This window comes from Taudactylus pleione, unplaced genomic scaffold (assembly GCF_031769625.1).
Source record: "Taudactylus pleione unplaced genomic scaffold, aTauple2 ptg000560l, whole genome shotgun sequence".
NCBI classification, from domain to species: Eukaryota; Metazoa; Chordata; class Amphibia; order Anura; family Myobatrachidae; genus Taudactylus; species Taudactylus pleione.
The window spans coordinates 1,238,243-1,265,204 of record NW_028284962.1 but is presented as its reverse complement, the minus strand read 5'-3'; the positions used below and the strand labels follow the sequence as shown (position 1 = coordinate 1,265,204).

At 40.6% G+C, this 26,962-nt stretch overlaps 1 protein-coding gene across 4 annotated transcripts in view; it reads left to right on the top strand.

Annotated features, from left to right (window-relative positions):
• LOC148481812 (nuclear receptor ROR-beta-like) overlaps positions 1–26,608 on the top strand; it is a 94,280-nt gene extending 67,672 nt beyond the window's left edge. For all 4 annotated transcript variants that reach the window (XM_088452948.1, XM_088452947.1, XM_088452950.1 and 1 more), the window contains 2 exons: positions 6,344–6,456; positions 22,960–26,608. In XM_088452948.1, the coding sequence (XP_088309074.1) occupies positions 6,344–6,456; positions 22,960–23,121 (275 nt within the window). In that variant the 3' untranslated portion in view covers positions 23,122–26,608. The remainder of the gene's footprint in view (positions 1–6,343; positions 6,457–22,959) is intronic.
• The last annotated feature ends 354 nt before the right edge of the window (positions 26,609–26,962 follow it).

Genomic DNA, 26,962 nt, shown 5'->3' with positions numbered 1-26,962 from the left:
GTTTTGTATAGAATAAATATCCAAAGTCTAATAATGGCTTCAGTACTCCACAACTTGTAAATCCAGGCTGTTCAATAAATAAATAAATAGAATCTTCATTCTTTTCCAAAGTTTCTGACTCGTACGTGACCCATAATCCTCAAAAGGACTGAGTGGCTATTTAACGCCCTACTGTGGATATCATATACTACAACACTGAGTATTCCCAGGAGGTCTCCCATCCAAGTACTGACCTAGCCTAATTGTGCTTAGCTTCCAAGATCAGACGAGATGTATTATGTAGTACCTGTTGACATAATGGATTTGACAGTATGACTGTCGACAAATCATACCGAACCCAACATAGATCTAGTTTATTGAGGTATCTACATAGAACAGGGATGGGGAACTTCAGGCCCGGGGGCCATATAGTGCGCGCGGAAATCATTTGGTCTGGCCCTCTGAGCTTTTTTCTGCTAGCCTCATCTGGATAGCAGGGTGCCTGGAATGGCATTCTGCAGTCAGAATCTATGCAGCAGTGCCGCCTGGAGCATTAGGATACTTCAGACTGTCACACCGCTGCCTTTATAGCTGCCCGGACCATCCTGAGGATGCTCCGGGCATTGCTGTACTCACTGGCGATTGTGGCCCCACCCCGTGTGATGTCACATGGAGGGGGCGTGGCATGCACCGGGCCCGCAAATAATGTTATATATATCAAAATGGCCCTCGGTAGAAAAAAGGTTCCCCACCCCTGACATAGATAAATGATGTGCGCAAAATGGTGCATTGCTCCTTATTCTGTTGTCATTGAGATAGTGACACCTCAAACAGATGTGCTGAAAGGTGTTTGTCTGTTACATTCTGGTAGTTCACCTAAACGATAAAGTGATATGTGCATTTTGTAACTAATCTAAACCTACAACTCTCATTTTTCTGTATGGCTCATGGGCATAAAGCACACTATTCCTACCCAAACTTATTTTTTAGTCTTGTTAAATACTGTATAATGTGCAATAGATTATTTCCACTTACCTTCATCATCAACCACAAAGACACATACCACATCTCCTAGCCAAAGACAGCAAAGCATAGCAATATGGTTGCATTCTGAATAAGCCCTGACATTATTGGCCTTGTCCCTCTGTGAATTCTGGATAAGATGCAAGCTCATTAGTAATTTAAGTAACTATATAGTGAGATTAACCTTTAGATAATTTACAGTGCAACTTCTACAGTTTTGCAAGTTTTACTTGTTTAGCAAGCCAAGTATTTTCCCAGTAATGTTATTTTTTTCTTATTATGTATTGTCATTATTTAGATTATCAGTGTTGTTAGAGTATGCACCTGCATTTTATTTTTTCTCTTTGGCACTGCAAATCTTAGCATGGTACCTGTTATCATGTTTTAAAATGGGGTGTGAAGCCCCCCCCCCCCTTCACATGAAAATTGTTTCAGTTTTATTCACTGTAGAATTGTAATGTTGACTTTGATGTCCTTTATTCATGTTTGAACATATTATGAACAGAATATTTACTTTTAGAACAGTTTCCAGAGTCAGTTAGAATTGGAGTCTATTTATCTTAGGAAGGTAAACCCTAAGGCCCCTATTTACTACAATCCGCATCTCAAATGCAACTCCAGTGTGATAATTTCACCTACAGTAAATTTGCATTGTGCATTTAGGGATTATCACAACAATGCATTAACACTCTCAAGCAGGGACAGAGCTTGCGAGAAAGTGACAGTGCCTCCGCTCATGTGCCTTCGCCAGCTAGCGCTACCTCCACAAATCACTTGGCGAAGTAGGTATGTATTCTACATGCTGGATGAAGGTCTCCACTGCAGCTTCTGGTGATTTAAAATGAATCCCAGGTGAGTTGTGCTTGATTTGTGGGAACATGAAGAAGTCGCAGGCCAGGTCTGGACTGTACGGCAGATGACCAAGCTCCAGGATGCGTTCATGGGCCAGAAAGTCCACCACTGTTCTGAACTTGTGGGCAATGCATTGTCCTGATAGAGAAAGGCACCATGAGCACGAGTTCTTGGACGGCGCCTGGAAATGGTTTCCAGCACTTGCGGCAGGCATTGGTTGGCGTACCAGTCCACAGTAATGGTGCACTGCTGCATGAGTGATACTTTAGCTATATGGCCAGTCTTTGCAACAAAAATAGCCGCCATCTGCTTGGCCACCCTGCAATCCTCCAGCTGGTGTCCACTGGGCCAACTGTTGTTTGGGCTCGAGGTTGAAACTTTAGATACAGGATTCATCACCACTGATCACCCAGACAGAGTTTGAGCGACTGCCATCAAACCTGGCCAGCAAGTCACCCGAGCCGCCTTCTGTTCGCGAGTCAGCTGATAGAGCACCTAGCGTGCAGAAACCTTGCTCAGGCCAAACTATTCATGGGGTATTGAGCAGATGGATCCCGATGAAATGCCTATCTCCTTCTCTAACTGGGCCACAGTTACCCTGGCATCCACCTCAACTAAGGCCCGCACGGCAGCATTGTTATTTATCCTTGGTGATGACGGACACAGTTCAAATGCAGCACATCTTGTCTTCCAGGGATCGTCTACAGTGCCAAAATTCTGCAAACCACTCAAACACAGTGGTTAGGGACAGTGCTTCCTCCCCAATAAGCAGCTCGCAGAGGGTCAAAACTCTCCTCCTGTTGAAGACCACTCTTGTAGTCATAGAAGATCATGGCTCTCCAGTGGCCTCTGTTGAGCTCCATAATAAGTTTGTGAAGGAAATGAACAAGCTGACTTCTTCGATATGCAGTGCTGCTTATATACGGTTCTATGCCCTAAAGTTTCAGAAGAAATTTAGTCAAAGATTACAGTTCACAACTAGAGAGTCGGATTGTGTCTACCTGTGAACTGCACATCCGAAAACTTATTGCACACCCCTCGTAGAGTGACAGGCACGTGGGTCACAGCCAATCAGCGGCCGCTACATGTAGAGCGGCCTCTGATTGGCTGGCGGCCCATGTGAATTTCAGAAATGTGGCGTCTTCTGTCATTCCACGTAGTATAGATATATGTGATAACACATATACCTATACTTATCCGAGATGGAATAGACAGTTGAGTTTTTGTTTTGCCAAGACCCATTGGATGCTAAATGGAGAAAAGAACTGACCTGCGCCAGGATAGAGTTGAGTATTGGATTTTTTCTACAGGTAAGCCATTGGAATTTTACTTGGAGAAGGGGACAGACCAGCTGGCAGCAGGTAAGTATGTGCGAGTGTGGTATGTGTGTGCAATAAAATTGTACAATCTACAGTGTGTGTGTCTTTTTAACAATTTTTTATTCAGCGGGGGTACGCAGAGTCGGATTTAGACCTTATGGGGCCCTAGGCAAGATGCTGGTTTTGGGGCCCCCTTCCCTCAAACAATCCTGTGCATATATTATAGCAGGTGTTGCTGGAGCAAGATACACACATCATATTGTATACACGCATCAATATATATATATATAAATATATATATATATATATATATATGTGTGTGTATTTTGCTCTAGTGACACCTACTGTAATATATGCAGTCACTAGATGCACAGTGTTACTAGATCACATTATATGTATGTAGTTGTAAATCATCCTTTACAAAAAAAAAAATACATATATATAAATATAGCTAGCCAACTGTGTGTACACACATATATGTATGAAAGGAGTGTGTATCTGTATATATTATACATACACACACACACACAGGGTGATAGGTGATACGGGAGGAATGGGGGACGAACAGGGAGAGATGGGAGGAAAAGGGGAAGAACATGGTGAGACAGAAGAAAAGGGGGAAGAACAGAGGGAGACGGGAGAAGGTGGGGGAACAGTGAATGAAAAAAACACCTGCACAATAGGTAGTGACAGCAATTTTATATATATAATGGTAATAACATCTCAGCGGGCGTCTGGCTTGGAGTCTCTCCCTGCGGCGCTAAGCTGGAGGACACTGGCGCCGGGTGCAGCGGTGCACCTCCAGCCCCCCCCCCTAGTTGCGGCCCTGTGTATACATATATATATATATATATATATATATACACACACACACACGCGCACACACACACACAGGTAGGAAAGCAGTGTTTTTCAAGAGTATAAGAAACATTTTTAAGTTAAACTTACCCACTGGGGAGTGGAAGGCTCCTGTGGTTCCATCTGCACAGGGGAGGTAGAGTTGTCCTGGGGGTGCCACACTGCAGAGGTGTAGGGGAGGCTGGCTACACTGAGTCAGGGGGGTCTGGCAGCACCCACACTGACTGAGAAGCGCGGGCTGGCTACAGCAGCACAGGCTGCAGGGGTGGGGGGTTGGTTTGAGTAGGCTGCCGCTTGGGCTGACTACAATGCAGGAGGCAGGCAACTTGTACTGTGACTGCAGGGGCTGGCTAAAACATCAGCGGAGGCTGCGGGGGAAGAGGGGGTTGACTGGGCTGACAACATGAAAGGAAGCTGTGGAGAGGAGCACTGGATACAATGTGGGAGGATCGGGGGGTCAGCAGAGGAGAATGGCTGAACTCACAGTGTCCCCGGGCTGGCAGCTGTAGGACTGTAACTCCGCCTCCTCCTCCTCCCTCCACAGCAGAGGCAGAGACATGTGCTGCTGCTGCTGCTGATACTAGACGTGCTGCTGCTGATACTAGACTGTGTAAGTTCTCTCCCCGGCTGGTGCCAGGCTTCTTACAAAGAGCAGCAGGCTATTCCCCAGGGTCGGATTTCGGAGGGGGATGGCCACGGGCCCCTTAGGACCCGACGGGCCCTAGACGGACGCCTAGGTTGTCCTATGGTAAATCCGGCCCTGGGGGTACGGGTGTCGGCCACCTGCTGGCACTTGTAGTTCCACAAGTGCCAAAGGCCAGGCACACTGGCATCTGCAGTTTCCACGGTAAAAAACAATAGTTTATATCTTTTTCACCACTATTACCCCTGTACCCACAGCCCAGGGGTACGGGAAAGAGCCCCGGGCTTCAAACAGGGGTGCTTGGGAGATGGGGTACCCCTCTTTTTTGGGGGATCCCCACCTCCCCTTTTAACCCCGGTTTGGGGTGTTAATGCTTTGGCAGGAGAGACCCGGTGAAAGGGTCCCCTGGCTGTGGCATTACAGCCCGGCCCGATTTGAGCCCAGTGCACAATTTTTCCCCCCTATTTTTAAAACCAAGACTGGTTCAGCAGCCCAGTGCTGGTTACTAAAATACGGGGGAACCCTACTAGTTTTTCCCCCATATTTTTAGGAACCAGGACTGGCTGAGCAGCCTGGGGCTGGTTATGCTTTTCTTTTTTTATTGGGGGGGGGGGAAGAAATCTCGATCTAATTTACCATCAGAAAACTCGATCTCAGCTAAACACGCTTCTTGGTAAATTTGAGAGTTGCAGAAGCCTCGATTCATCCGAGTTTCAGCGATGCAAATCGCATTTGAAAAAAACAAAACTCGATCAGACACGATTCTTAGTAAATTTACCCCTAGGAATGAGATAAGTGGTGGATTTCAGCCTTAAAAGGGAGCTGGATTTGGACAGACTCTGATCATGCATGTATTCTCTAATATTTGTGAGTCATCTGAATTTGACCACTAGTCTTTCAGTTTTAACATTTCATCTCCAGTTTCCAGGATTTCTTGAGAGATAGAGAGGGTCAAATTTTCTTGACCATTGCTTCGCAAATGCCTTTGAAGAGTAAGAGCAGGACAGAATAGCATGCTCACTATCTCCACTTTATCACCATCCAAAGTAGCCTCTGGGATTTTCCTGGTGGTAATGCTGAAAGCTGTCATAATAACCAGTATAGAGACAGCTTTAGGCACATTCATTTGTGAAAATCGTTGGCTGTCACATATGGAATCAGTAAGCCAAGTGAGGTACATTGTTCTAATGTCAAACAGTACTGCTACCAAATAAACTGTCTCTATGCTGTTTTTAAGGCAGCTCCTGCCAAATCTCTTGGAGTACAAAGCAGAAGTCCAGTGTACCCAAATTTGTGCGTTGGTGCAAAATTGAGGGTATGCATTTTTTAATAATCACCAGAGACTACATTAGGCACCATCATTGGATACTAGCGGTCGGCATCCTGACAGTCAGAATCCAGACGCCTGAAGGTAAGTATACTGCAAGATACAGTATGAGCAGGTCAGCAGTTATGCATGCGCTCTCTGAGAATAGACTAGGCAAGCTGGTATACTACTCACTCTGCATCAGCCCCAATGTAGCTCTGTTACGCTTATATTGTGTAATTCTCTATAAAGTAACTCTTTGTTTAAGGCCAAGAGTCCTATAGTAGTAACATCATTTTTATTTGCATAACAATCTATTGAAACTATTTAGTGATATGTATTATTTATTTATGTGTCCTTAAGATCGTCCTTGGCTAACAGAATCCAACAAAGTGCAAAAGATCCAAGACAAAATATTTCTGGCCTTGCGGAAGGAGCTACAGAAGAGATACTGCAGTGATGATCTTTTGGCAAAGGTATGTTTCTATCCACACGATAACTTTGTGTCACACTTAACAATATGTTCCAGTCATCGCTTTTTATGTTTCTTTGCTAACAATTACTATGTACTGTCATTTACCATTGAAAGTATTCCAGTGCTCTTTGATCTTTAATTATAGATATTGGATACATTTTAATGTAGGAAAGAAAAGGTAAAATAAGAATAGGTATATTATTCAAATGAGGCAAATACACTCACTTTAGTAAAGATTTTCCATCTCTCCTTTTAGTCAGCGCTTGGGTAAACATTTTTTTCACAATCACTTTAGGATGGCAATTATTACACTTTGGACGATATTGCACTGATCTCTGGTGGTGGTTGTTAATATACAATGCAGCTTGGTGTGATGTAGGACCAATCTAATGCCAGGCTTGGCAGATCTTTTGTGGGTCATGAACACCCTGAAAAAAAAGTAAACACAATAAAAGTGCACAGTATGTGTCAAAATGATATAATAAATTAAATAATAGTGATTCTGTTACCATAAATATAAGTATATATAATAAAATAAAAAAATATTTTCCTCAATAATACAGTAACACAGCAGTCTTGCACTGTGAAATGAAATGTTGTTTCCGTACTGCTCCACATAACAGGGAAACTTTATGAATGAAATAGGACTCTGTAAAGAAGGGGGGGGAGGGAAGGTTACCCGCACATAACTATCCATATAGCAAATTAGATAGAAAGTATTGGAATTATTGAAAAGGTCCTTCCCTATGTACAATTTTTTTTATTGATGATAAGTAGCTATTGGGAGGTGCAACTTATAGCAAAGCAAAAGAGGAGTATTCCTATATAGGGCACTCACGGACTAATTTCATATTATTATTTGACAATATGTCAATCAGTAGAAGGTTTTGCCAATGCACAAAAACAAAAATTTTTTTAAAACATAACCTTTATTGTATTTATCCCAAAAATAGGTAGCAGCGAAATATAAATCAAATGTGCATAAATGTGAAAGTGAAAATAAATGTGAAAATAAAATAAAATTGTTGTGATAACTCCTCCAATAAACCGTGTCTTATTTATTGTCTCCTAGAAAAATATATATTTAAGTAACAGATCACGGTCTTTATGTGTTTATATATATATCCGGATGTATATAAATATTAGAGATATTTATCTTATCTTATGAGGGGTTCATTATTAAAGCACCTGTGGTTATTGTAAACACATAAAGACCGTGATCTGTTACTTAAATATATATTTTTCTAGAAGACAATAAATAAGACACGGTTTATTGGAGGAGTTATCACAACAATTTTATTTTATTTTATTTTCACATTTATTTTCACTTTCACATTTATGCACATTTGATTTATATTTCGCTGCTACCTATTTTTAGGATAAATACAATAAAGGTTATGTTTTAAAATAATTTTTGTTTTTGTGGATTGGCAAAACCTTCTACTGATTGACATATTGTCAAATAATAATATGAAATTAGTCTGTGAGTGCCCTATATAGGAATACTCCTATTTTGCTTTGCTGAAGTAGGACTCTGCAAGAGTAATGCTTGGGTATTCCACTCCAAATGAAATATTAACCAAAACAGCATTTTTAAATTTTTTGTTTTAATAATGAGAATGAGCAAAAAATTTGTTTTAAAGCAAATCCCTATTCTTATCCAAAATGACAAGAAATACTGAAGTGGGTAGAGAAGAAAATACAGGAATTTCTAATTCATAAACATAGGGCATAATTCAGAGATTTATATAAATGTGATGTTTATGGAAATCTCTGATGTTTGCAGATATGTGCAGGTGCCGTACTGTGCTTGTGCAAATCTGTTCCTGCAACGCCTGGCGCAATTCCACAAAGGCGCAACATTATTGACACGCTGCTAGCATTTGGGGGGTGGCAACAAGGGGCATTCCAGAAAGCAGGGGCCCATCAGACCCTTTTTCTCGGTGTGCTGAAGCCAGTTGCTGTGTCCTTGGACACAGCTTCACTGGCCACGGCATTGTGATTTTGGCCAACATACTTGGTAACCTGTTGGTTGCTCAGATACCCGATGGACATGCAGTTGATCCAATGGCTGCAGTTGATCTGAATGCACCAGAGGATCAGAGAACCTGGCAGTAGGCTTCTTTTTACTCACAGATTGGCGATGCCGGAATCCTGACAGCCAGAATCCCAAGAGCCGGCATCCCGAACATGAGTGTAGCTGGCCGGGTAGGTGTTAGCTGCGGGGTGGAGAGGGTTAGGTTTAGGCGCCCCGGGGGGGCTTAGGCTGCAGGAGGGGGAGCTTAGGGTTAGGCACCAGACCGGGGGGTTAGGCACCAATGGGGGGAAGTTAGGGTTAGGCACTAAGGGGGGAGGAGTTAGGTTTAGACACTTACCGGAAAGGTTAGGGTTCGAGGTGGGGAGGGTTAGTATCAGGGTGCAGGAAAGGAGGGTTAGGGGGTAAATAGAACAGTTGAGCACTACTTACCGTTCCCCTGTCGGGATTGTCAGCATCGAGATGTAGCTGTCACTATATTTACAGCCGGCATCACAAATGTCGGGATATCATACCCAACCCCACCATATGTCTCCGCTTTAAATAAAAAATATTTCACATCATACCTAAACCTCCAGAGATCTTTAACAGAGACTTATACAAAATTCACCAACTAACAAACACCTATATTACAATGCAAACATTCACTTTCAAGAATTTCTCCAATCTATAGGTGACAGATATTTATTCTCGGATAACTACCGTTTCCATAAATTTGGTAATAAAACAGAACGACTCTTGACTCATTTACTGAATGGCACCCGCATCCTATGTTAGTTCGTCCCTTAAAAACACCCTCAGGTTCTCTCACCAACTCTAATAGTCAAATCTCGACTCTCATGGGTGAATTTTATGAATCTCTGTACTCTTCACCTCCAGCATCCTTGTCCACAGATGTAACCTTTCACTCCCTTTCATCCTGTGATTGGTCAGGTCTTTCATGCCCACAACACCCAGCAGATTTAGCAAACTCTTTAACAGATCCAATTCCACTGGAGGAAGTGACAGTAGCCATCAAATCCCTCAAACCTGCTAAGGCCCCTGGCCCAGATGGTCTGGGTGGAAATTTTTATAAACTACTGGCGCCCAGGTTAGGAGAGACCCTGGTTGCAGTTTTTATTCATATACTCTCTCACAATTCCATTCCTCTCTATTTCAACTTGGCTATATTAAAAATTTTACTCAAACCAGATCGAAATCTATCTTTACCTGGCTCTTACAGACCGATTTCTTTATTAAATTCTGATTATAAACTACTTGCGAATATACTTGCAGAATGGGTAAAAATGATGCTCCCTAACCTTACTCATCTGGACCAAACAGGGTTTATCTCAGTTCACAATGTACATAGAGTTCTATCAGCCATTACATTTTTACGCTCCTCCTCTGCTCTATCTGGTTGCGGCCTAAGATCGGCCATTACTCACCTCAGCGCCGGCTACCCCTGACCTCTCCAGTGGTCAGACGTCAGGTGCGGTGGCGAGTGATACGCTGAGAATTATACTTGGGGTCTTCTATCCATGAGCTGCTCCGTAATTTGGTTCCTTAAGGTTGCTGTCATGGACGCAGCCATGACAGTCTACATCACTTGATTATCCCTTTACCAAATGGTAGCATTGGTTGCTGTTAGCTGACACTATCCTTCAGTGGACTGCTACCTTAGGGTATTTAGCCTGGCTCTGGACAACAGATAGTTGCCTGTACAACGTTGTTACTTCCAGTGAATACATGCTGTTGAAGCGTTCCAGGTTCCAAACTCCTTTCTCCTAGTGATATCTTCCTAGTGTTATCCACGGTGTGTGTACTCAGTACATGAGTACTATCTCCTAAGTGTGAAACTCCAGTGCTATTTCTGCGTCTGGAACCACAGTGTGTGTGCATCCGACTACTATCTCCCAGAATCGTTCTCCTGTGCTTTACCTGTGATTGTGTTCTTCCGTTTCCCACTTGTGCCGGATACCTGACCAAAGGGCCGCAACCTGCTTTCTGGGTGCAGCTTATACCCAAATCCCAATTGGAGGGGTCACTGGTGAACACCTCCCAGTAAGTTAGACTCGGGTCTAGCCAACATCCGGTACTTGTGGATGAGGAAGGCGTATATCCAGGCCCCTCGCCTCCGGTTCCTTTCCCAACCTGGGTCCCCAACTTCCAATCCCTCAGTAGAGGATCTCCCTAGTCCAAACGTGACATGCTTCTTCCTCTAGTGTAATCCTATCCCTAGATGCTGAAAAGGCCTTTGACATTATGCTTTGGCCACACCTATTCTCCACATTACAAAGGTTTGGATTCCCGTTACAATTTATTGATATCTTACAAACATTATATTTGAATCCCCAATCCCAGGTCTCCTGTAATGGCTACTTATCTTCCCCTTTTATTAAGCAGAAAGAGATGCACCAAGGATGCCCTCTATCTGCCCTCCTATTCACAATTGCCTTTGAACCTTTAGCCATTGCATTACATGCCACCTCCTTATATCGGGAATCTCAATTTCTAACATTGATCTAAAAGTTGCTTTATTCGCAGATTATATGATACTTTTAATTTCCGACCCTGCCACCTCGGTACCGGTGATCATGGATGTTATACATTCCTTTGGCTCTTTTTCGTGCTACAAGATCAATGTGGAAAAATCTGAGATTCTCCGATCACTTAAGTCCATATCTGCGCTGTCACCATTTAAATTCAACACTTCAAAAATCATGTATCTATGTGTTCAAATTACATCTGCACTCTCTGACCTCTTTTTATCCAATTTCACCTTGGTTATACAAAAAATCTCCTCCTTATTAGACAGCTGGAAGCTTCTTCCACTATCCTTACTTGGTAGAATGGCTATCCTCAAAAGTGTGATCTTCTCAAAAGTATTTTATTGTATGCAAATGCTCCCCATCGCTATTTCTCCATCTGATACTAAGCAGATTACCCGTCTCATGACGTCCTTTCTCTGACAGGGCAAAAGACCCAGAATCTCCTAATCTAAAATAACTAAAGGTGGACTGGGGTTTTTGGACTTTAAAACATACTCCATAGCGATTTTCTTTTGATATATTAGTGGTTGGCTTTTAGAACATTCTACATATACAGATATCACTGTAGATATGGCGTTATTTAACACGTATTCCCCAGGGGCTTTATTGCATTTTTATCCCCAAGACATACCTCCTAGTACATGTAATCATATAATATTCAGAGATACATACAAGGTGTGGATCTCAATAAACAAAAAGCTTAAAAGATGTCACCTCACCTGCCCTTTTATTCCCCTTTGGGGCAACCCAGCTTTCTCTGCTACACTTTCGGACTCAGGGGCCTATTCATCAACACTAAAATAACGTTTTTAAGGACATTTTCCTTAAATAACGTTATTTTGGTATTCATGAACAGCCTTAGCACAGGAGATATCACAGATATCTCCTTGCGAAGTTCCCCAGCGTTAATTTCCACACTCCCCATACATTAGTATGGGGATGTGGACATTGTGGTATTCATCAAATTCCGAAAATTATGAATTAACGCATCTGTAGGCAGTGCTGCGCATGCGCTGGTTTTACAGATGTAACAGCGCATGCGCAGCACTGTTTCCAGATGCGATAAGGTAGTGTAGGCAGGGAAAAGTATCTATTTCCCGAAAAGCTGTTATCGCAAAAATGACAGCTTTTCGGAATAGATACTTATGGAGAGGTGGAATGATGAATTCCACCTATAATTAGCTAGAACTCCATGAGAGTTCTAAAGCTAATTATCTCCCATCAAATTTTTAGGTTTAATGAATAGGCCCCTCAGCCTTCACATAATGGCGTTTTAAAGGATTAAATAACACCTCTAAGGTACTTGATCCAGGTGGGACTCTTCTCACTTTCGCTGATCTCCAGCAGCGTTTTCAATTGCCTCAACATAACTTTTACTTGTATATCCAAATGAGATATTATATAGCATTGTACCACCTGTAGTTCAAAATTCCTCCTCCCCGTATACTATTTGTTCCCTTCTAAAATATAACTGCTCCATTCCCTATAGTACTAAAATGTTATACACCGTACTTGTAAACAAGTATCACCCAAAACGTTGAGTTTCGACATTCCTAGCCTGACAAACTGATTTCCCCTCTATCTCTTGTCCTGAGCTTCTTTTCTCTCGCTATGACTCTACATTATATATCCTACAATCCGCATATCTTCAAGAAGTGCATTCTAGAGTTCTCTATAGAGCATATATCACTCCAGCACATCGTAAACATAGGTTTCGTCTGAAACTGGGGAATGTGTCAAATGTCATGTGCAAAATGCTAGGTTCTCTCACTGCTTTTGGGACTGCTATAAAATTAAAGTTATTATATATAAATGGTATATTTGATTTGCACTTATCTTCAGATCCCCTTGCTTGTCTTTGTTCAAATTTTCTTAAGTGAAAAATAAAGCCTGGGGAAAATCTGTAATCCCTCTCCTCACAATTATAGTGACTGTGACAAAAAAAATTCATCCTCATTCACTGGACCAAACATTCCACTCCTGCCATTAGTGAATTAAAACACAAACTCCTGCAACTACTATATTCGATAGAAAATCTACCCTCCCAAATGTTAAAAGGGGAGTTGAAAAATTTTATACTTAATGGGGTGATTACATAGACAAGCTTGGCTCCCCTACTCAACTAAAAGTACTTTCTGCAAGAAGCAGAGGAAAAGAACAAATATGCCTTTGTAGGGGCACTCTTATTTATATAAGAGTGCCCCTACAAAGGCATATTTGTCATTTTCCTCTGCTTCTTGCAGAAAGTACTTCTTTTTTTTTTTATAAACTCTTTTTATTGAGCAAATCACATAAGAACAGTACATTCCAAAATCCAAAAATAAAATACAGCACATAACATACTTTTAAAATAGGAACTGTACTATTTCAGAACAATAATATAATATAATAGTAGATTTTCTCAGTATAATAAAATAAAGAATATAGAAACAAGAAAAATATCTTGATGCAATGGTGTGGCAACCCGTTTAAAAATAGAAGAAAAACAGAAAAAAAGAATAGAGAGAGAAAAGGAAAAGAAAAAACTTTAAGAAAGACAAAAGAGAATAAGAGGAGAGAAGGATGGGTGGACTCTATATTGGATCACTCTCTTGTAATCTAGATATAATAGAAAAAAAAAAAAAAAAACCATAAAAGAAAAATTTAATTGTTGAATGGAGAGGAAATATTTTGGTATTGCAGCCAAGGGGACCATGTTTTATCAAAGGTTTTGGATGTATTACGTAATAAAGCAGTCATGTATTCCTGTATATATACCAGATACGTGATAATATTGCCTGCATTGGAGAGGGTTTTTCCAATCTGCTGCAATTTGGCAGGTCATAGCAGATACTATATGTCGGAATAGCTTATTCTGAAATCGGGATAGAGAGGGTAAATTTAAAGGAAGTAGAAAATGCTGAGGATCAGAGGGGACCGTGATCTTGAAGAGGCACGAGAGGAGATCGAAAACCTCCTGCCATATACTAGCCAGTTTGGGACAAGTCCACCAGATGTGCAAAAAATTGCCCTCATCACCACAACCCCTCCAACATCTATCTGAAGCATCGGGAAACATTACTTGTAGCCGCGATGGTACATAGTACCATCGATATAGCAATTTATAAATATTTTCCTTGATTTTGACGCAAATAGAACTGGCGGCAGCGTTGTCCCAGATCTCCGTCCAATCCCCAGCATCTATAGAGTGCCCCAAATCTCGTTCCCAAGCCAACTCATGAGAATCCGATTGGAGTTTACTTCATCCCCATGTAAGGAATAAATAGTAGAAATAAGACCCTTAGTGGAGGGTCTTCTCCAACATATAGACTCAAGAGAAGTCAAAGGTCTGCTAATCAGAATCGAGCTAATTTTGGAGTGGAAGTGTCTAATTTGTAAAAACCGGAAAAAATCTTTGGGTGGAATTGCCACTCTATCCCGGATTTCAGAAAATTGTGGGAAATTAATATCTATAGTGATATCATTTATATAATAGATATTACCCGATGCCCAGGCAGTAAAAGATGATTTGCATAAACCAGGAGGAAAAGATGGATTGTGAAGTAATGGTATCAAAGGGGACGGGACTGGAGCTAATTTAAAACGTCTATTGGTTAAATCCCAAATTGCTAAAGAATGGGAAATTACAGGGTGGGAAGAAACTGTCCGGGGGCGATGAATCTTAGGTAGCCATAAGAGAGGGGATACAGTAGCCAGTCCCAGCTCCTCGGCCTCGATAGCTACCCAGACCTTCTCCGCATTGAAGTTACACCACTGAGCACAATGAGAGAGCTGCGCAGCATAATAATATTTTTTAAAATCAGGAATACCCAAACCCCCACCCCTGGAGGGCCGCTGAAGCAACTTTAGTCTGATCCGCGGGCGTTTCCGGTTCCATATGAAATATGAGGTTTGGTACTGAAGAAATTTGAACACGTATGGAGGAATGTAAATCGGAAGGGTCTGAAATAGATACAAGAGCCGAGGGAGAACGCTCATCTTAACTGAATGTATTCTACCTATCCAAGAAATAAAATAATTGGACCATTCATGCAAATCAGACTTAATACAATCTAGAAGGTGGGGAAAATTTGTCTGAAACAGCTGATGATGATGATGAGTTAAGAAAACACCAAGATATTTGATCTTTTTTTTTATGCCAAGTACAAGGGAGCATGGCTTCTAGGGTTTGCTTTAGTGTAGCAGGGATATAGAAATCGAGAACTTCAGTCTTGGTAACATTAATTTTATAACCCGAGTGTTGGGAATATGAATTTATTTCCTCTAAAAGTGAATTTAGGGAATGGGCTGGATCAGTGAGGGAAACTAAAATATCGTCGGCATATAATGCGATTTTATATTCAGAGGGGTTAGTGGATACTCCCGAGATAGCTCTATTACAACGGATACTTGCCGCCAGGGGCTCCATAATAAGAGCAAATATTAAGGGGGAGAGGGGACAACCCTGCCAAGTACCGTTAGTGATCCCAAAACTGGAGGAGTAAACACCATTAACCGAAACCCTTGCTATGGGGGAACGGTAAAGTGCCACAACACCATCTAAAAATTTGCCTGAAAATCCCATTTTGTCTAGGACAGCAAATATGAAGGGCCAGGAAATACGGTCGAAGGCCTTCTCCGCGTCTAGAGCTAAAATCAGGGAAGGAAGTTTCCTTTTATGAATAGAATGTATCAGATCAATGGCGCGTCTGGTGTTGTCCGATGCCTGACGTCCAGGTATAAACCCGACCTGATCCGGATGTATCAAATAAGAAAGCAAAGGAGCTAACCGAGTCGCTAGGATTTTAGCATAAATTTTCAGGTCGGCGTTTAATAATGAAATCGGTCTATAGTTAATACAATGAGTAGGATCACGATCAGGTTTACGGATCACCACAATGTCGGCCCGAGTTGTATCAGGAACAAAATAAGCGCCTTCCAAGATATCATTAAATAAAGATGTAAGATGTGGGGCAAGTTCTTTTGTAAACAGTTTATAATATTGGGCTGTAAACCCATCGGGGCCCGGGGCAGCAGAGGAACGCATTGATCTAATAGCAGCTATTGTTTCTTCATCTGAAATACGGTCATTGAGAGTAGATAATTGGGATTCTGAGAGACTGGGTAGGGAAGTAGAGGACAAATATGAGCGCACCCCCTCGGCTCCAGCAGAAGTGGGGTAGGAAGAGTCTGATAAATTATAAAGGGAACTATAAAAGGTCCGAAATTCCTCAGCCATAACTGCAGGGTCATAGGTAAGAGAACCAGAGGACGGAGAGTGTAATTTGTCTATCGCACCTGATGCTTGTCTGCGACGCAGTTTATTGGCTAATAAAGAATCGATTTTGTCAGATTTATCATAAAAGCGTTGACGAAGTTTTTGCAAGATAAGCGCAGCGCGGCGACACAGAAGGGCATTAAGCTGACCTCGTAGTTTCTCAATTTGGGTTAGCACAGAGGCGCTAGGGGATGTCTTATGTTGAATCAATAGCACTGAAATTTGTGACTCAAGGGAATTAATGCAGCCGCTTTCCTAACCGCTGAGGTTTTAGATATGAGAAAACCCCGCATAGTAGCCTTATGGGCTTCCCAGAGGATACTAGAGGTAATATCAGGAGAGGTATTCTCCTCAAAGTAGCGGGTCACCGCCAATTTTATTTCTAGCAGAGGGAGGGATGTTGTAAAAGGGAGTCATCAAGACGCCAGTTACGCTTCCCACGAGGAGAACGCTGTACATCTAATAGAATATAGATACCTGCATGGTCTGTCCATGTAAAGGGGGAAATACCGGCTTCCGTAACCAGAGAGGTAATAGTGGAGGAAATGTGGATCATATCTATCCTGGAATAATGTTGGTGTGGAGCTGAAAAATGAGTATAGTCCTTGATGTGAGGATGTTTAAGACGCCAGGAATCACAAAGGCCATAGTGTTTAAGGGAAGCCAGGAGAGTACGAGAAGCTATAGGAAGAGACATCCCGGAGGAGTTTGAAGGTGGGTTAGATCTATCTAACAGGGGGTCAATAATGGTATTGAAATCCCCACACAAAATAATATGGCCCTGCGCAACTCTGCTGATACGCCTGAACAGAGAATCCATAAATTGGGGCTGGTCTTGATTAGGAGCGTACACTGACACCAGAGTGAAAATCTCAGTACGGAAGGTACCGATCACTATAAGAAATTGACCCTCTGGGTCTGTCACAGTTTTAATGTGGACAAAAGGGATATTACGCCTAATTAAAATGGCTACCCCGCATTTTTTACAATTCGCTGAAGCAAAGAAGGTCTGGGCGAACCACCTACCTCGAAGCTGGGAATGCGGGCCCGTAAGATGGGTCTCTTGTACAAATGCAACATCGGCTTTCTCCCTCCTGCAAGCCCCCAAGAAAACGGTACGTTTCTTAGGAGAGTTAAGACCGTTTACATTAATGGATAACAATTTAAGAGACATGGAAAAATATATAAAGAAGTGCTACAGACATAACACACAGATATAATAAGTCAAAAATTTGGCCCAAGTAGAGCCACCCTTGGGGACAAAAAGGAAAAAAAAATGGGGAAGAAAAACATAATAGAGCCACAGAGAAAGAAAAGCACACGGAAAAAAGAAAGAAACAGAGAACCCATTTGGGTAACAAGCCTGGTAAGTTGGGTCCCAAACAAGGACCACAATAGTATCAATCAACAAAACATTATTCAAATATATTAAAGGGAGCATGGGGGGTAGTGGAAGGACCGTCCAATAGAATCAGGACTGCCTGGACCCTTAAATATAAGATCGGCTATAACCAAATCAAACAAAAATCCCTGTAGTACAGAGATCATAAACCTGTGTCAATATATAGAAACAAAACAAACAAAAAAAAAAAAAGGGGGGGGGGGAGGGAGGGGGGAGAATGGGAAAGACAAGGGACAGAGAGAAACATTTTCTAAACATCGTAATATTCATGAAAATAATAACTACGTATGTCGCAAAGAACCATGAGGGGAGGACTGTTCCTCCTAGCAAACTTCAAAAAGAACATTGTAGGGAGCTTAAACCCTATTATAAAGAGAACAAACATCAGGGAGTGACCGAACAGTTCAAGTGGGGTCACAGTCCTTAACATGGTGACGGGACACCCTGGTCCAGTCTGGTGAAGGAGGTTGGGAGCGTTGAGGTTTGGGAGAGGCTGCAGCAGTCACCGGATCAGAAGTCGGCGTCGGAAGAAGGTTAAGCTTGGCTAATAAATCTTGACCTTGCACAGTGTTATTTGCTGAAACATGAAGCATAAAGGGGAATCCCCAGCGATATCGGATTTTTTGCTGCCGTAGAATCTTAGTGACTGGCTGAAGATCCCGCCGTTTCTGAATAGTAGAAAGGGCCAGGTCCTGGAAGATTTGTAACTGCATATCTTGGAATGGTATCACTGGAGAGTCTCGAGTAGCTAACAAAATCTGTTCCTTTGAACGAAAATAGTGCAGGCGAACTATAACGTCCCTAGGAGGTTGAGTAGAAGAAGGCTTCGATCGGAGTGCTCTATGGGCTCTATCACATAAACAATCTTCATTTGTGAGAGCTGGAACTAAGTGTTGAAAAAAGTCTTTTAGAAATGACGGTAAGGAGGAGCTAAGGACTGATTCTGCTATATTACGGATATGTAAGTTGTTGCGACGAGAACGATTCTCTTGGTTCTCTAGTCTTTCTTTGAGTGCCTCCGCCTCGTCATGAAGTCTAGAGAGTTCTTTATCAAGACGATTTTTGGAACGGCATAAGTCGTCCGATTTAGATTCCAGCGCGTCCGTTCTGTTGCCGAGAGATGTCAATTCTGATTTAAATTCTGTTATAGCTTTTGACAGTTCTTGCTTGAATGCGGATTGAACTCCCTCCAACAAACCAGTCATAACCGCTTGAATTTGGGGATCAATGCCAGCTTCGGATAAGCAAGGGGAGGGGTGGGGGATTCTGGGAGTAATGACGAACTCTGAGAGCCCTTGGATTTAGATCCAAAGAAATTTGCAGAGGATGGTGGAGGTTTCTTACCTCTCTGCGACATAGTGAAATGATAAAAATAGCAAAAAAAAAACTACGGTATAAAAAGTGAGACACAGGGCTCTACAATAATAATCCAGGCAAGCTGGGTGATAATATTAAGCGAACATCTTTAACTCCAGAGATGCACCATCCAGGACATTCTTATATGCTTGATGCAATTATCACAAGAGACCACAAGAGGGGGCCAGTGCAGAGTAAATGGCAAATATCCACCAGCACAAAAGTAAAAAATGTCAAGGCAAGAGCAAGCAAAGTAGCTGAGAAAAGTTAAACCTGTTAGGCTAGTGAAAGATAAACTGAGTATGTGCAGATAGTTATTCAGGAATTCCAGACACAGAGAAAAGGGCCAACAGGTCACGTGACAGTGGAGCAGGTAAAGCAGTGGTATGTGGAGATGCAATATAATATAATCTCCCCTCAGGGACTCACCACCCTCCCCTTACTCCAGGGAGTCACATGCGGCCGATGTTCCCGTCAGCAAGCGGGGCCTCACAGCTAACAGCCCGGCTGAGATGACCAGCAGCAGAAAAAAAAAGGCTCCGGCGGCTAGCAGGTATATGCACCAAGGGGAACCTGCTGTATACTGGCTTTTCAAGCAGGAGGTCTGCGGTTGCAGGGACCCGACCAGCGCCATCCCCACGTGTTCCAGAGGCCACACGCGCCTTGGATGTAGTCAGCCAGCGGATGTTACAGGTCCCGCCGGAGTTACAGGTAAGGTGAAGGGGACGGGAATCCAGTCCCGATTCCTCAGGCCGCAGCTGCTGTGGCGCTAGGCCGCGTGGCCTGGCAGTTCGTTACCGGGCACCTCGACCCCGCGAAACACCGGGAACACCCGCTCTGGGGGGTTAGGATGACTTTCAGTGGCAGGACAGTCGAGTGGCGTTGAGTGAGGAGAGCAAATCTGGTGTGGCAGAGTCAGGATGAGCGGAGCTCTGACTCCATGCTGCCTTCTTCCTCGGCGTCCAAGCCACGCCCCCCTGCAGAAAGTACTTTTATATGTGTTTAGCACAAACCTTTAGGGTGCACCACCAAGTTTTTGTGATGAACCATGATGTTGGTATCAATTATGTATTAGCAATTTTCCATTCATTTCAATTGTATTACTAGTGCGTACTCACAACTTTGTCATATATACTCCCCTACTCAAAAACAGATTTTTTAATTATTTGAATCTACAGATTGGTTTCTTCATCGGAGGTTGTTAGCAGAATCATGATTCTTGTCCTTTGTATAGAAGACTTCTCGTCATTGAACCTCTCCTTAAACTATGGGAGCAGCATACCAAAATCAACTAGATTATCTCCACTATTTCCATGTTTCTCTCCTGATTCTTGATTGTTGAAATGTTTTAGTAGCTTGACATTTATAAGTCTAATATTCATTTTGCCTAGGATTCCTCTTCCTTGTTCCGAACAAAGAGAGAAATAAGACATTTATCTGCACAAGTCCAAACGTCTAAAATTTTTGGGATTATAGGTATTGCAGAGAGCCCCTAATATCTTGATCCTGTAGTCAAAGGCTGGTAAAGGATAGGGGGTGCCACCCTAGACAACAAATTAGACTTACAAACAAGAAGAGAGACTTGGATAGGGCTGTCTTAATTATGGTGCACTCATATAATTAAAATGTAACTTTTATTAATGACATTAAAATGTACAATCAATGAACAGTTAGTGAAATATTAAAAAATATAAAGAAATGTGAAAAAATTATGAAAAAGTGTTGTAAAAGTTGATGCCGTGCGGTTCCCCACTAATTCTATTCAAGAATATAATTATTATTTATTACCAGTTATTTATATAGCGCACACTGTATATTACAGTATACTGTATATTAGTCTCGTTCACTTGATTATGTATCACTGATTTCAATAAATATTAATTCCTACTCTCCTGATACTAGCCAGCATTTTTGTTTTGAGTACACCTTCGTCACTTATTAGTGTATTACATGTTATGTTCACCAGTGATCTCTGAGCTCATTCCTTTTTAGGAGATATCACAGGATTCCATTTGTAGCATGGACATAAAAACAGAATGCAGCCTATACAAAGTATATATTTTTTTTCCTCTTTCCTCCCTTGTGTGGATATTGTATCTTGAATATATGAACTGTATTAGAATTAGGGATGTGCAGGCTCGGATAGGTTCGAGTTTGCACGTGGAGTTCGGATTTTTCCCTCCAAAAAAACGGAACTCAGAAAGAGGCAAAACGTCATCTTGCACGGACGAACATCATCATTCCGAGCCTGCACATCCCTAATTAGAATATATCACATATAAATCACAATGCCCTTAACCACTGCCCCTCACAACTGATTGCTGTTAAACGACTGCCTCTAACTTAAGTGAACTAATTTATAGACATCATTTTAATAATAATCACAAACTCGGTACGGTCGGAATTGCCAACGTACGTTTCACAAGTAAATGCTTTATCAAGGCAAGCTGATCGTCCTGTCGGACCCGGCTTTTATCATCTGATGATCGAAACTCCACCAATCAAATTTTGACACGTAATTCATAAATGGAAACAATATCCAATTGTAACGTCAATTTGCTCTTTGTTCTCTGGATAGAGCTAAGTAAAACAATGAAGCACAATCTATATATTCATCATAAGAAGTTCCTATTATTCCAAGTTTCTCTGTTTATATGATCCTTAAATAATTTTCTCATTTATTAATAATTCTCCACTGTGCCTCTGTGTGTAGATTCAAGCAATAACAATAATCATATCTGTAATAAATTAAAAGACATCCTATCCAGGCATTCTCAAGTTATTAATATATTGAATTTAATTTTTGTAATATTATCTATTGTTCTCCATATAGCATAACTTAATGACATATCTATAAAATACATTCATGCCATTAATTAACTGAAATTAAAATAAATTAAATTGTTCCCCCTCCTAGTGTATGTTCCCTTTGTGATTCCTGCCCCTCCTTACTTGTTACTTTATTTAGTTTTTATGTCATTTGTAGTATTACACTATTTAAAAACTTATTAAGGGATGTTCTTAAAGTGAAAGGATAATTTAGGATTATTTCTCTATTGGAAAATTTCTACTTATTTTAGATGATGACTTACTCATTATTTCACATTTTCCCTATGTACATGTAAAACTGGTTTAGGTTTTATCTCTGTACAGTATTAGCAATGTATGTTACTGATTTTCAAATGGTAATATTTGATGTAAATGATATTCCTCTTTATTATGTATATACAGTATCTCTTGTATATCTGTATATTACTTATAAACCTGAATAAAAAGGTCTTTAAAAATAAAAAAAAGGCCTAAAAAAAAATAGACCCCAGCACTTTGCATGGAATCTATGGATTAGTGCATGTTAACCCCTTAGGGAGGGGAATTCAAATAGGCGCTGGATATGCCACACAGGCAATAACTCTGGGTTTCAAGTTCAGAGTTATTTAATTAATTAGCATTTTCCCTGTTTGGTAATATGCCTCTTAAATGGGATGCGGCAGCATACGTAAATTCATCACAAGACAATCTTGCCTGAGATCCCTATTTTACCACCCATTTGCGTGAACACTTCTCTTCTGTACTCAGACTGCCATTGCATGCCCATTACCTCTCCTCTGACATAAGGAGGTGCAAGTCCCAGATACATGCAAATCTGAATGGGTTATTCATGCGTTGGCATGCACAGTACAAACGTGAGCAATTAATGTCCTGCAAGCCGCTTCAGTTCAACTCCGCATCAGACTCAATCAGAGAAAAATGTTTCCTTTGCTCTCATGGTATTAGTACAGAGCCACATATTGAAAAAAATATCATAGCATCAAAAGCAAGAACTTACATTCATTTTTAGTATAAAGTACGTGACAGAAATTTACCAGTAGATAATGAATTCATCATAGTGGATAATACATATTGTTTTTTTCTTCTGTTTGCAGATGATTTCTAAACTCCCACTTATGAAAACCATCTGCAACCTTCATTTCGACAAATTGGAGTTTTTTCGTCTCTTTCACCCGGACACAGCCAATGCTTTTCCTCCACTTTATAAGGAAGTGTTCAGCTCTGAGCTTCAGTACACTGACCTACGGACCAGTTAGATTCATGACAGTTGTTGTGAATATAAACTGTGAAAGAAAAGAAAAACATTACCACTTCCTTTTGGATATTGTAAAAAAAAGTTGAGGTTTTTTAATGACATGGTGGTCTGGCTGAAGTCTCCGTTGTCTCTGTGTTCCTGTTGCAGTTCACACACAGATATCTGGAGGCGACAAACATGGTATCCACCTGCTCCTTGGAAAGAATGACAAAGACCATTTGGCACTGGATACATTTGTGGTTGTTGACTACATGAATAGTTCACATAATAGGTGATGAATTGTCTTTTAAAAATGACCAACTACTTGTTCTGTGATAACTTTATAATGCCATACATAGGACTTAAAGTTCTTTCTGACCACCTTTGAATGTATTATAGTCACCAAGTGTGCTGCACGGGTGACTCCCTGATAAACCCTATTACAGTTGTTAAGGTTTCAGGTGAAGTCTGTGGACTCAAAGTGCACTCATTACATTGCCACAACATCCAATAAGCAAAGCCATACAAGAAAATAGATGTGGTATGCCAACATCTGCATACATCAACTATCCAGCTAAGCTGTACTGTAGTATTTTATCATATCTGACACTACATTGGCTACAATACTGCAGTGTAAACAATATTGGTCTTGAATCTAAATGGAGGGGTAATAGAAAACTAGGTATATGCTTACTTTGGGGTGTAAGCACTTAATACCAAAATCTAGCACTGAGTGTTCAAAAATAAAATGTTGTTGCTTAGGCTCTTACTTGTGAATGTCAGACAATTATGTATGTTCTTTATATCTGTGGTTTGTGTTGTCCATCTAATGGTAATTAAGTGAATGTAGAAACAATTGATAGATTAAGTTTAAGACTTGAATATACTTGTTGCAACACTGTTACAACAAAGATATTGAATGGAGTTGGGACATTTACTTTATTTCAGCAGCTGTATACTAGAACCACTAAACCTAAAATTTAAATTGCTTTATGTAAAACAACAAACTACTGCAACAATATAATAAAAACAGCTATAATTTAATATTAAAGTTTTACTTATACAGTGGCAACATACCATACATCAGCTGAACATTTTATTTAGTCACATCTTAATACTAGCACACAGATGGGAAAATTTATACAGGAGCTCAGTAACCTACAATAATGTCTATTAACCGTGTGAGGAAACTGGAGTAAATACTGTAGGGAAGCCCACGTGACCATGGAAAGCACATACATTGTGCAGAATCGAACCTAGAATCTAACCTGTGTAACAATTAAATCCACGGGGTAAATTTACTAACAGCCGATTTTGGAACTAGTTTAAAATTGACTCAAAAATCAACCAATATCGACCGATTAGCTACTCCTCGGTCTATTCAAATTAGTGTATTGGTTCTATTATGAAGTCGCTGGTGATGTGCTTTCTATTTGAAGTGCTGTATCTGGTAAATTCACTCTCAAATAGACGATAAAATCGACTCAAAATCGACTTTCATTAGACAAATGCATCCCTATTGGCCAAAACATGTCACATGCACTTTGAGACCCCCACACCTTATAAAAATGCTGGAAAATGCCCTAGCTAACTGAAGGTGTAGTTGTTGGAGAGAGGAGCAAGGTGTTGGCAGGAGAAAAACTGATTATTTGGGAAGGTGACAGTTGTATTGAGTGGTGAATGTTGTCTAATTGTCATTTTCTGTCAGTTTGAATTTATCTTTTATTTTTTGAAAGCATGTTTAATTTAAGATCTTGTCAGTGTTTGTGTGTGTATGTTGAGTGTTAGTGTTTGTGTGACTTTGTTAAGTGTACTAAGTATTTATATGGAGGTAGACAGGATAAGACAGAGAGTGTGGAGGCTGAGACTGATGAGCCTATGCAGGAGGAGGAGCAGGAGTCCCAGTCAGATGATTACAGGTCTACTGGCAACACTAAAGCAGTATGCAATGTCTGTTTTTCCTTTGAAGAGAATCTGGCCTTAGTTACTTCTCTTGTTTCTAACTATGAATGCCTATTTGGTCGGCTAGCAGCATAAACAACTGACAGGTGCAAAAGCCAGATGTGGCAGGTTGAATGAGATATGCCCATCACTTTCCCAGACACTGACTGAAAGGAGCCAGTCACAAAGAAATGCAAAACTCAAAGGCAGCTTATGCAGACCTGATACGTCACGTGACCATGCACTGGCTGAGTCTTGACGAGTTCATACAGCATCATTATGTTAGAACGGCTGAAATGGAACATCTGTATGACCTTGTCAGCAGACAATGCATTGAGGTTTAACCGACCACTGAAGAACCTAGGTCTGCATAGGCTCTGGGGTACCACAATAAGCTGCTGAGGTTCCACTCTTTGCTGCTCCTGGTTCTCAGTCAGATGGTGATTTGCATACTACACGAAAATGCACAGCATTGCAAAAGTTTGAGTTGCCATGATTAATGTAGCAGAGTGCACCACATGGTTGTGTCTCTTTTATAGGCATCATACTGAGGCTTCAGCTAAATGCACATGGTTTAGAAGTTAAACAAACCTGCTTCAGATGTGTGTATTAATTTTAGTGATTTGAGGTAGATTTTGAGTCGATTTCAAATCGACTGTTAGTAAATAAGGGTTTGGTATAGAACTCTATATTATAGTACCGATGTTCTATTCAAGTCTAAAGTCTGTTTTCAGTTGATTTTGAGCCGATTTTGTCTTACGTAAATACCCGATTTAAAAAATTGACTGAAAATCAAAATCGACTCTTAGTAAATTTACTCCCTCATTACCAGTGCTGCAAAGCTAACCACTGGTGCCACTGTACATAAAATGTGAATTACCCTAACACCTGTCCGAATCTAGGGACTTTTACATATGTGAATGTCATAAAATGCCTTTTCATAATCAACGAGCTGATATTTGAGATTTAGTGGCTCTTTAATATAAATATTGCCTGTGATATGTGGATACTGCTCCTTCATATATTGTGTCCCTGACAGTAGGTAGATCAGGGATGAAGGTCCTATTACTTTGACAATCAATTAGCATTGCTCTGTACAATTTCTACTGTTGTGCTAAAAATCTATGTGTCTTGCCCATGAACACTGTTAGATGAGACTGAGCACAATACAGGTATATATATATATATATATATATATATATATATATATATATATATATAAATACCTATATTGTGTCACTCTACTGCTGGGTCATAACATTGTGCACAGTGGAAGCAACAACTTTTTGTAATAAGGTTATTTAGAAAGGTATTTTTCTGATGGTGAAATTAATGTCTTTATTGGTCTTTGAATGTCATTATGGATGACATCTATTTTTGTACAAAAAAATAAACAACCACACTAGTAAATATGTGCATTTTAAAAGGATTGTGAGGAGGTATAGATAAACCATGCAGAATGTCAAGGAAGAAAGATTATAAGTGTTAATGTTTTACTTTATTGTAGCAAAATATAGGTTCTGCATATGTATCTGTTTCATATAAAAAAATCATGGTTTAATAAAATCTCTGTGCTTAAAGAGACAGATGATATTTTATAGATTATTAATGTCATTTTCCTTTTCTATAGACAAAGCAAAAATCTTTAAGTACGAAGTTACCAAATTTTGTGTCCTACTACTAACTCATATGTGAAAAATAACGTGTCCTAACTCATACTAGTCATACTAGTATAAAGTTGGTGAAAGATTACCAAACACAGCATACCACAGCATAAATACGTAGAACAGAAGACAATACTATTTAGCATATTAAATAACTGTTTTATATTGCCCCTTAATTAGCTTGAATTATCCTATTAGTAATACAGTGCAAAATTAATGGAAAACCTCTTGAGTTTGTTTTAATGATCAATTTATACA